The sequence below is a fragment of the Lytechinus variegatus genome, chromosome 12 (genome assembly GCF_018143015.1).
Source record: "Lytechinus variegatus isolate NC3 chromosome 12, Lvar_3.0, whole genome shotgun sequence".
NCBI classification, from domain to species: domain Eukaryota; kingdom Metazoa; phylum Echinodermata; class Echinoidea; order Temnopleuroida; family Toxopneustidae; genus Lytechinus; species Lytechinus variegatus.
The window spans coordinates 32,790,399-32,802,867 of record NC_054751.1 but is presented as its reverse complement, the minus strand read 5'-3'; the positions used below and the strand labels follow the sequence as shown (position 1 = coordinate 32,802,867).

The window sequence follows — 12,469 nt, the reverse complement described above, 5'->3', positions numbered from 1 at the left end:
CTTAGAACTTTTCTCTCTCTTTTTCATCTCTTATCAAAATCAACTTGACTTGGGTGAACTTCCCCTTCAAGTCCCATTTGTATATTTTGTATATAAAATTTTGGTACACTTTTGAACCCAGTGGTTTGTAAAGACATACATATGAAGTTTGATTCTGTACAATGTGGATAAGCAATTGCCATTTCAGGCTCAAATTGATTTTTATGGTTTATTTTGTATTCTGAATAAGATTGTGATAATGTAGCACTCATCATATAATGAATGTTTATGTACATATTGGATACAAGGATGAAATAAAATTTCAATTAATATGTAAATTTGTTTTGAATCTTCTCCATTGTGTTATGAACATTGTAGTCATGCAGAATTTGTTTGTAAGAAAAGGGGCCATCTTATAACCACTTTATAGTGTAACCAATACCATCTGTCCCAGTGGTCGTTTAAAAAAATATGTTTGTAAGTTAATTTTACGCACTATTGGTTATATGTTCTTGTGCAATTATACCCGTAAGTAGTAGGTTCCAGCTATGCATCACTTACAACAGTTCATGAAATGCCACCTGGCCCTCTTGAGTTGAATCTCTAGCAATTCTGTCTGAGATGTGATTCCTTGTAGTTTAGAGATACAGGCCCGTATTCTGAAGTCCGGTTTAACTTAAACTCAGGTTTAAAGTTGTGGTTCAAGTATGGCGAGCCAATTGTTGCATAAAGCACTCACAGTAGAGATATCATGCTTCAGCTCATTTGGCTCTCAAATCATTCATAATTGTCTAGGAAGTATAAAAAGATTATTGGCTTCACCATCGATGAATCAGGAAAGAGCACAATAAACATAAGAAACATACAACTTAATAACAAATTAATACTTTTGGCTTCCCATACTTAAACCACAACTTCAAACTTGAGTTTAACTTAAACCCAAGTTCAGAATACAGGCCATAGTGTGCATTGACCTGCTTTAAAATAATAAATGGAATAGTAAGTAGGTTTTGTAATCAACAGGGGTTACAGTCAGTTGACAGGTAAAGTAGCTTCTTGTATCCAAGCATGGACCTAATAGGTCCATGATCCAAGTGATATGCATGACAAGAAGGCTTATGTATATGTAATGAGCTTGGTACGGACGAAAACGCCTCTTTATTTGGCCATTGCTGCTCTGAATATTTACCAAATTTCATGTTCTTGGTATTGTTATAAAGAAGAAAAATCATTCTTTCAGATCATATGTCTGGATTTTTAAAAAGATTTTGTATTATCGGTGAAACTTTTGATCTAAATCATGATACAAAATGATTATTTTCATGCGACATAAGTTTTTTTTTTACACTTAATTTTTGGTTGGGCTCAAAAAAGAACTAAGCTTTAATAGGATATAATTTTTTATAAGAAGATGTATTTTAGATGGGTCAGCATCCAGCTTTTCATAGGCCAAGTACATTAAGCAGCTTAAAAACAAGAATACTGCGCTCTGATTGGTCATAGAGACCACACACCCACCCAAATTCCAACAGTTTCCACACTAGGTCACTATATATACAAGGTCACTCACACCATGTGGTTATCTCTTCAAATTACCCGCGCCTGTTGTTTTGAAAACAGCGCGGCCAATCAGAACTCTTGATTTTATGCTACTTAGAAATTTCAGAAATCTCGTCTTGTATCGTGATGGAAAAATAGTGAGCCATCTAAAAGAGGCCATGTATCAAGGGTGACATTTTAAGAAAGTTTGAGCTGTAGCTCCTTGACATAATTAGTATTTGTGCCGAAAACATTAAGTTTTGCACAATATGCAAGAAAAAATAGAGGAAGGAAATTCCGTTTAAGGCATCTTTTCAGGCATGAAATTCACTTATATGTAAAAAAATATTTCATCAAAAATCAACACCACTACCACCACCTCCACCATCATCATCAACATCATTATCATCATCAACCTCATCACTATCATCATCATCATCACCATCATCATCATCATCAACCTCATCATCGCTATCATCATTATCACCACCATCATCAACATCATCATCTCTTTCATCATCATCATCATCACCATCAATCATCAACATCAACATCTCTTTCATCATCATCAACCACATCATGACTATCATCATCATCATCATCACTATCATCATCATCACCATCATCAACATCATCTCTTTCATCACCATCATCAACACCACTTCCACCACCACCATCTTCATCAACACCATCATCTTCTTCATCATCATCACCATCATCATCACCACCACCACCATCATCATCACTAGCAGCAGTATTGGCATGATCATTACAATCACTTCAATCATAGTATCGTTATTATCAATTGACGTGTTGACCCATACACTCTCGTTCATTCCAACCCTTCTTCAATCCAATCTTCTTACGAAACAAATTTTCAAGCACCTTAACTTTTCGTGTAATCTATATTTATTTTCTTTGGTGATCTGATCAATATATATATAAATACACAGGATCATAATTCTGTACAAGTATCAGTTATATACATCATTATTTATACAAAGTCATAGGCCTGAACACGATATGGTTGCACTATCGAAAATTCAAAGGACAATTAACTGTCAACCGAGTAGAAGAAGAAGGAAAGGAGGGGGGGGGGTGCATGGTTATTAGATGAATAAAAAGAAGGGGAGAAGCAGAAGTATTTGAATAGTTAAGAGGAGGAGTAAAAGAAGAAGGATGGTTAGAAAGGATTTTTGAATGGGGAGGAGGAGAGAAGTAGAAAAAGAGGAGAATGAGGAGAAGTTAAGGGAATAGTAGATGAAGATTTAAATAAAGGGTGAAAAGGAAGGAAGAGTAATTGAAAAAGGACACAAATTGAACACAATTTTAGACAAATCATTTTCATACGATCAACACTCACTAGTATATAATCACACAAACCTCTGTAGTGTTCGCATATTGAATAAATTAGTAATGTAATCATTAAAATACTGATTTACATAATAAAAATGAGATGATTAACCGATCATAGAATTTTGCCAATGGAGATTACATCTCATATTGCACTATCATCAGCACCATCACGTGACTTTATCGTGATGGAGCAAGTTGCTGAAATTCTTGTCCAAATTACACTCTATATTATTTCCATGAATTTCCCAGAAATAATTTTCATTAACATTTCATTCATATTGTATTGTATTAGCTAATACAGTATTTGCATCCGTTCTTTAGAAGTGACCATTAAAAAATGATCAATGGGCAATAATCGTTTGAATAATAAAAAGGCAATTATCTGGTTTATTTTATTCTCGATTGATTAATTGATATATAGATGGATTTACGAATGAATGGAAATATAGAAAGATTGATTGACAGATCGCATACTTTACTTGGATAACTGCGGTTGAAAATGCAAAATAAAACACACGAGCAAACAATATTGTCTCGAACTATAGAGTTGTGCCATTAACAGAGTTGTATCACTTCTGTGGAAGATGTAAACCGATGATTTTTTTTAATATAGTTCATCAAACGTCTATGACTTTTTCCCCCAGATGGAAATTTAAACTATTTATTTTTTTCTTATCCGTCGGAGAATGTCATCGTGTTTGAATATACGATTGAACACGGGTTCCATGTTCTTGAAAGAGATGAACAATGAATGAAAGTGTTCATATAATCATTTCGATGCCCCTCTTTTTAAAAGAGTTTTCCTCGCTGAATGATGCCATCATCAAGAAATGACACATGCACATCCGGAGGCTTTAACTTGAGTTGGTGCCTGGAAAGAGAAAAAATTGGCCATATTTATTACGTTAAGCCTATAGCACAAAATAATCTATTCCAGTATCTAAACAAAAATATGGGGAAAAGCTGAAACGGCATTAAACTAGTTAAAAAAAAACCCATTATATTCCGGCCTACATACTGATGACAATGAATTCTATATTACTCCTTTAATATGAGCACACGTTGGCTCTTTCAGAGTTATTATGGTCAACATTTTGTTAGAAGTGTAATGAAACAAAAGCGATAATATGAAGACGAAATCATGGCAAGAAATTTATCTATTTATAATACAACTCATTATTCAAACAAAGATCATGGGACCTGGGGCCCGTTGCAGAAAGAGTTACAACCAATCGCAACTCAAAAATCATGCACAACTTGATTTTCAACCAATCAACAGCGCGCATTTCGGACTTGCGATTGATTTTTTGACTTGCGTTTAAACGCAACTCTTTCTACAACGGCACATTCGGTTATTTTCAGACAGGATGTTAAAAATGACATGAAAGTTTGTTAATTCTTGCCCTTTTGCAACAAGTAATTTATGCAGAATTGACCTCAAGATTTTGTTTGTTTATTCATTTACTAAAACATACGTCATCAGGGGCCCGTTGCAGAAAGTGTTGCGTTTAAACGCAAGTCAAAAAATCAATCGCAAGTCCCAAATGCGCGCTGTTGATTGGTTGAAAATCAAGTTGCGCAAGATTTTTAGAGTTGCGATTGATTGCAACTTTTTTGCAACGGGCCCCATGACTGTGATTAGGTAGAATGGTTTATTGCCAATGATGGAATATGTGAAACATTTCATGTTTGTCCGAAGCTTTACTTTTATTCTTATCCACTATCTGGAATAAAATAATTGATTAGAAAATTTGTGCATTTTAAGGAAACATATTAAGATGATAGTAAGACAAAAATTAGTACATCTAAATGCTCAAACATGGACAGACTTTTGGATGTTTTTTTATGGGAATGCTTACAGTTGTTTTCTGGGTGTTAGTAGGCATCTGTGATTGAGTTGTATTAGTGTTAGCATGGTTAGAATTCACCTCCACATCAGATTGCTAAATGAAAGTATGTGAAGAAGTTGATATCATCACTTTGCCATATATACGACAGATTGTAATTTGCCATAATTTATATACAACAGAAAATATTTCTTGAACTCGGTTTCCTATATTAAAGGTAGGGCCCACCTGGGGCCCGTTTCATGAAGCTGTTCGTAAGTTACGAATGACTTTACGCACGACTGGTGATCCTTATGCTATGTGATATCTCTATATGTAATTGAGTTATGACATAAGAACATGTTCCAGTCGTGCGTAAAGTCGTTCGTAACTTTACGAACAGCTTTATGAAACACCCACCAGGTGATTTGACCTTACTGCAGTAAAATGCCGTTTAAAAAGTTTTAAGTCCACCACGCTAACAATTATTGACCAAATGTTCAACAAGTTGTTTAAACTTTTACATAAGTTCTTTAAAAAAATTCAAACAACTAATATATAAAAGTTTGAACAATAGAGCATAGAGCGACGGGCTTAGACAACGTGCTTTAATTTTAAACAATTTTATGGTGTAGCCCGTGCTCCTGAACGCAATGAATCGAAACGAACGTAACGTCATGCGGTAGCCTGGGATTGTTATCGTGATGATAGCAAAACAGATTTGTAGAATTAAAAATATTATATATCAATTGAAAAATATAATGTTAGGTGCCAATTGGTTAAATCAATAAATAGTGCAAAACAAAGATAACTAATGTATGAAAAGAATAAAGGGAGAGGCAAACGGAGGGAGTAAGAAAGGAAGAAAGGGAGGGAGGAAGAGACATGGAGAGAGGGCCCGAGAGAGGGATATCGAATATTGAACGAGTATTATCATGATTGTGTTTAGTATTGTTAACCGTACATTAGAGGTGTCAGTATGCAAATTTGACTAATTCAAATCTGTATAAAATAACATAAAATGAAAACGATTCTTTTCTTCATGCCTACCTCCTTATGATTGATTCCATTTGACGGTGACACTGGTTCATGACCATTGGCTACTGCTCCTTTTCGTTTATCAATAGCTTTAGCCACGCCTACCATACCCGTATCCATAGCAAGTTTTCTTGCGTCATAAGACTCAACCATGATTTCATCACTGGTATCATCTGGGCGATCCCATTCCTAAGAATAGATGGAATTCATAGTAGGTTTATGAATTATTTGCTTAAAAATGTTTCCAGCAGGGATTAACGTTTGATGTATTGTAAAGTCGTTTGTTATTTCATGAGCACTTCAAATGCTCTAAATATTCTTCTTCAACTTGACTCAATCTTCAAGTAGCTTGATTTTTATTTTAGCTATATACAGTATGCCTATGCGATTATCTGATTTAAACATGATGATTGAACAAAAAGAAATATTAGATGATACTTATCTTGAAAAAGAAAAAGTGAGCTTATTATAATATTGTCGAATAAGATTGATGAATTAAGAGCCCAGCCATGAAACATTGCAAAACTCAAAGGGGCCTATTCATAATTCAGTTTTAATGATTTTCAAAAGTCTTCTCTAGTTTAATATGTTAAAAAGAACTCATATCATAGGGATGAAATGCATCAGGATTCTTCATTCGAAGTGCTTTCTTGTTTTTGCTACTAGTTCATTACCTGATGTTCGAAGTCTAGATCGATGCCGTGATCAATGAGCTCGTTGGCGATCTCAACATGGCCGTTCTTCAGTGCGATCATGAGAAGAGTATACGCGCTACATCCAGCTGCTTTGTCACCGTGTAAATCCTGTATGACACAAGAAGGGAGAATAATTTCATGCCATAGATCAGCTAGACATTCAAGTTATCGACAACAAATTACTATTTTATATCATTTATATGATAAATTTCTGAAATTCAATTTTAACGTATAAACTGATGAGATTTTTTTCCACCAAAACGTTAAGATAAACAATTTTTAGACTGAGATATTATTTCTAGCCCAAATTTAAGCATGTAAATCAACTTAGGCGGATCCAGGATTTCATACAAGAAAGAAAGGCGGGATTCGGACAAACAAGTGGTTGGTTTTAATCATGAATTGTAAATATATATATATATATATATATATATATATATATATATATATATATATATATATATATAAATCGCTCCCCGGGAAATTAAATATGACAGGTAATGAAAGTTCCCGAACGAAACGGGCCAGGGGGTCATCACTGAATTAATCTTTATACCTGAAAAGTAAGTGCTCATACAATCTTACCACTTTCATGTTCATATCAGCGTCGATGTGCCGTAAAAGATTATTTACTTTATCTTGCTGACCATCAACCACTGCATGAAATAAACGCTGTAAATAAAAGAAATCATGAAAATAAATTAGGTATGTTATTCTCTGATAATTGTATTTATTGGGGGAAGGCGTATACATGGCAAACATGAAAATCATAGATTTTTGTATCAAAACGTCTCGCTTCGCTCGCTCGAGAGTTCTACCCATTTGCCATGTCATGGCCTCTTCAAAATTCTGGTATCATTCCTCGCCACTGACCCCCCCCCCCCACACACATACACACCAAGAGTGAATACCGAATGGCACCATATGCTGTAAGTTAAATCAGAATACGGGCTATATATATATATTTAAAAAAAAACATTTTTATTGAAAGAAATGGCATTAAATAATCATATTCGAGTATACTGATTTGGACACGATAAGAACTACAAACCGATCAAAGTTTATCACCTTTGACACTGGTAACCTGCAGTCAATCTTATCAACAATCTCAAGAAGCCCAGACTCTTGTGCCATGTCTCTGGCTCCCTGTTTGCCATTTACACCCTGTAGAAATGGAGAAACCGATAACATATGATAAATGTGTTGTTTGAAATACTTAACAAAGGATTCTTAACACTTAGTATCTTTTTAGTTGACAAACATAAAAATATCATATGATTTCAGAAAGTCAGTGCACAAGATGCATAGTTTTAAGCACACCATAACATGCATAATGTAATGTTTTGCCAAAAATTAATGCTTTATAGAAAAAAATCACGTCCGCGGATCTGAAATTAGTGTTACTAATTTTAATTCAATTCTTTATTTCATAAAGAATTATAAATCAACATCGTGATTGTTATGTCCATCCTCATGATTCAAGTTAAATACCAAATCATGTACAAGGCAAGAAAATAGTTGGAATATACAATTTGCTTTTTAAGTAGACAATAATGATTTTATATTAAATAGGAGCTTCAACATTCTTTTGCTGTAAAATGTGTGACGTAAAAGAGTAATTTAGGACAGGAATGGTTCGTTAGCTCGTTTTATGTGCATCTGATTATCTTCATTTGGATTTAATGATGTTAGAGCGTAGTTTTTACCCATGTTTTATGGTTGACATCAATGCCCTTCTCAATTAGCAGTTTAGCCGCCTCGACTTGGACTGAATCAATAGCTAACATCAGAAGATTACGATATAAGGACTTGGCCAACATGTTCCCACCCTAGAATGAAAAAAAAGATGAAGCTCAATTATATTGTGATAACCCTCTACTATACTACTACCTCTACTATACTACTACTACCACTACTACTACTACTACTACTACTACTACTACTACTACTACTACTACTGCTGCTGCTGCTGCTGCTGCTGCTGCTGTTGCTGCTGCTCCCACGAAGAAGAAGAAAAAAATAACAAGATGTAGAAGAAGAAGGAAAAGAAAAAGAAGATGCACGTCTGATGTAACACTCTTTTTTCTATAAATTGAGCAGCTTGTTCTTTATTTATTTAACACTATATACGCATTCAGAGAGTGGTAAACTGATAAAGTTAAGAGATAGTCTTGTAAAAGTGTCGAAATGCAATTGAAATATGTCACAAATACTCAAAAGTCTGAATTAAAAATAAAATTCAATTCAATTCAATTAAACATTAATTTTCTTCCGATTGACATTTCAAGTATTTTTCATGTAGAATATACAAACCAATATAGTACAAAAACAATAACGTAAAATACAATATGTACACTGCAAAAACTCTGGTGTTGATTTAACACCAGCCCGGGATCTATACATGTCCACACCAGAGAAGTGTTGAAATAACATCAGTTTGGAATCAAACTGTTTTTATACTAACTGGTGTTGTATAAACTCATATCTGGTTTAGACCAAAACCAAACTGGTATTGTTTAACACTTCTCTGGTGTTGACATATATAGATTCCGGCTGGTGTTAAATCAACACCGGGTTTTCTTTCAGTGTAAATTATGTACATGGAAGAAGGTGTAAAAACCCCAGAAAGCAGGTGCTTGTGTCACTTAAAAAAGAAAGGGCTAAAAAGGGGAGAAGAAAAGAGCATTGAGAGGCGAACAAGCAAGTAAGAACTTGGCATGACACATGATTAAAATACAGCACGCATTCTTGATACAATTACAAAGAAGCAACAACAATTGTGTATAATATACAACCAGTTTTACATGTACTATTGAAAACATTAAAATTCATTTGTAGATATCATGCTTTTTTTAGTTTGTATTTCGGAATATACAAATTATTTCTAGAGCGAGTATCAACAAATTTACATTTAAAATTGGTACACAAATTATCACTATATTTGGATGGAAGTTGGGAGTTTATAGATCTACATAAACATACAATGTTGAAGTTTGTTGATATCTTGGAGTTTCAGCAGCCTAAGCGAATTAATTAGCGAATCAATTATTTTGGAGGGAACTGGTACCACTTTCAAATAAGCGTATTTTCTTACCTCGTCTACGTTTATATACATCCCTTCTTGGAGTAATGCCTCAATCTCCGATAGCTGACCAGCTTGTACTGCCGCACATAGATGCTGTAAATTGATTAGGATTGCAATCAATTAGCCTTAGATATATTACCACACTAAGACTCGTAAAAATCCCCATGTTAATTAACTAAATCATACTTTTTAGTTTAAGCCAAATGTACCTTATTATTTATCACTTTCACGACTTTGCAATGTCAGAACCTAACCAGGTTTATCTGAACTCACAAACTATATTGTGTCTGTATATTATAAATAAATTCAAATTAAAATAATAATTAAGATGGTACCGTAGAAGGAAATGGATGACCACCATCGTCTTATCCCATTATATATTCGCTGAACATTTTTAGTTTATATGCAATGGCAAATTTATTCTACACATATACCCCATTCTAATTTTAATTTCCTGCATTTATAATTCTCCAGATAATTATGTATTGGTATACCTCAGTTTCAATAAATGTTTTGTTTTGTAACCCATGTTAATGCTTTGACCTGTCATTCGTTTGACATGAAGCGATGGACCTGGTCTTTTTATGTAAATGATTATATTTGTCTTATATTATCTATGTCTTGAACTTTAATAAAGCCATTGTAAAACAATCAAACAAATAAAAATTGTTTTAAAAAGTATAGCTTATTGTCAATGAAAGATGGTTAGATAATAAACATGTTAATCTGCTAAAGATGGTGTTTAAAATTTCAAGCATGTTGACTAAGCCTATCACTTTAACAGCAAGTTGTTTATATATATATATATATACTTTAAAACAGCTTGTGTAAAAATTGAACAACTTGTTTAAACTTTAAAACAACTTGTGTAAAACTTAAAACTACTTGTTTAAATTTTAAAACAAAAATAAATCGTTGTGCAATCATTTTAATCATCAGAAACTTAGCCACCATTTTTTTCAAAATATAATAATCGGTATCCAGCTGCTGGAACAATCCTGAAATTATCCTAAAGTATTATTTACAAGCGATCACATGGAGTGAGAAACAAATTAAAAACGAGCAGAATGTAAATTCGAACCCATTCTCAATCCATTTTTGCCACATATTATCAAATAAAATGACAAAAAGGAAACTCCGAGTAGAGCCATAATTCGTGAGTTTTAAATTTTCGACCTTTTATTTCCGATCATCATCCGGAACTGACATTAACAGGAAAACTAAATATGAAACTAAATCCCAAATCAATTAAATTACAAATGTGAAATAACTCTTGAGTAAATAAACCCATTGTACTATAGAAGACTTCAAAACATTGTTGAAAGAGGCACGCCTGATTGTGTCCCACATCCTCGATTTTTTTTTTTGGGGGGGTGGGGGCACGTGTCCCCCAGCCCCGGGATTAATGCCTCTGAGTGCAGAAAAATTAAGGGGTAAAGAGGGCTTCCCATTCTTAAACAATGTAGCCGTATCTCAATTCAAGTGGTGGTTTTATTGTACCAATGAGCGTCGTTGACTAGAGCCCCCACGTTGTTAAAATCTCATTGATCCTTTTGAGTGAATCTATCGTGTTTTGTTGGTATTGTTTACAGACAGGTGTATCTTCTTTGTCGGGACGTCGTGTATGTATCGATTTATGTCTCGGTTCATTGATAATATGCACCATACAGACGATTTGTCATCGTATCATGGTTACTAAAAGAATGAATATAACTCCGATACATATTTATCCCCGATAACTGTTGATTAAAGTTTTATCACAGACTTGAAAATACAATTCCAATGAATAATGATTTGAAGGATAGAAAGTAATTTGTTTCTGCAAAATTATATATTACAGTGCTCTCACCTATTTTCGACCTTTTATCTATATCCACCTTCTTATCTATTTGAATATGTCGATAGCAATTGGAATCTAAATACATGCCTATAAAGCATCCATGGACCAATAAACTTATTCTGTATCCATGTTTTTCGTCCCCATGCATATCAGTGCTTTGATACCAATAAAATTAAACCCAAGTTTTTATTTCGAAATGTCTCTCATACAAAGTAACATGTAGAAAGTGAGATAAAGATTTATTAAAATGCTTTTCATAGAAAATGAAATCTTACCCTTATTTTCTCTTTATTTGTCTGGTCATCCAGGGGCTCCATGATGCTTTAGTCCAGAAGAAATAAATCCAGTAAATGTCCCAGGTATTCAAGTCAAAAGTTTCCTATCATTAACCGATACTGAAAAGTTATATCATCCAGTCATGTCCTTCTAAATAGGCGATATAATGTTCATAAAATAACATCTTGAAGTTGCACAAATCCATAAGGCATATACGACATCTCTTTCTCTTGTATCCTTCCTCCGTTAAGGTCGGAGATCGCTCAACAGATGGGTTCAAGAATGATGTATATGGCCTTAGACCCAGAATAGATAAAATAAAATACTTATGCTAAATGGCTGTGTTGGATTGACGGATGCAATTCGTATCTATAATATGTTTTTCTTTCGCAATGTTCGTTGATGTATAGAGTATTGATTACTCGGTTGATGTTGTCAGATGTTCAATCAAGCGAAGAGGCGATGTTACGTAACGAAGCGTGTCGTCTCACGTGCCTGAACTGCATGATGATACATTCAAATAGATGTTAATTCAATCAGATACCCGTCATTTGACATCCTGCATGCAGATTTACTGTATAGTGACAGAATTATGATTAAATTTATAATGCAGATCCAAGGGGGGGGGCAGGGAGCGACAATCCCCTATGATTGTTCAAATGTCAAAACTGGTAAAAATGTGTAAAAAGAAGCAAAAATAAAACAGGATGAAAGAAATGCCCCGAGGAAAAGGAGTATATCACACACCTATTGTTCTATTGATGAAAAAAAAACGACGTCAGGAATGCCATTAGCACTTCATCGCATCGTAAAATTTGTTTTCAAAACGACATAC

The 12,469-nt window shown here is 34.0% G+C and overlaps 1 protein-coding gene across 2 annotated transcripts; it reads right to left on the bottom strand.

The window, feature by feature from the left end:
* Positions 1–2,406: 2,406 nt before the first annotated feature.
* On the bottom strand, positions 2,407–12,184 carry LOC121425516. 2 transcript variants are annotated; one of them, XM_041621591.1, is made up of 9 exons: positions 11,634–12,184; positions 9,528–9,611; positions 8,140–8,262; positions 7,502–7,597; positions 7,019–7,105; positions 6,413–6,541; positions 5,751–5,927; positions 4,734–4,817; positions 2,407–3,745 (listed from the first exon to the last, which is right to left on the bottom strand). In XM_041621591.1, exons 1-9 carry the CDS (start codon positions 11,673–11,675, stop codon positions 3,698–3,700), a joined length of 870 nt encoding a protein of 289 aa, XP_041477525.1. In that variant the 5' UTR covers positions 11,676–12,184; the 3' UTR covers positions 2,407–3,697. The 2 variants fall into 2 exon arrangements, with proteins under 2 accessions (XP_041477525.1, XP_041477526.1); XM_041621592.1 differs by lacking the exon at positions 4,734–4,817 and having other exon boundaries at positions 11,634–12,178.
* Between the last annotated feature and the right edge of the window lie 285 nt (positions 12,185–12,469).

What these genes read in the sequence shown, in the direction of transcription:
- LOC121425516 (XM_041621591.1), bottom strand. Translation starts at nt 11,675, where the DNA reads ATGGAGCCCCTGGATGACCAGACAAATAAAGAGAAAATAAGG. An exon ending in CTGATATGAACATGAAAGTG is followed by an intron (nt 6,542 to 7,018) that starts GTAAGATTGTAT and finishes TGTGTCATACAG; the next exon opens with GATTTACACGGTGACAAAGC. An exon ending in ATGGAATCAATCATAAGGAG is followed by an intron (nt 4,818 to 5,750) that starts GTAGGCATGAAG and finishes ACTTTCATTTAG; the next exon opens with CAATCTGATGTGGAGGTGAA.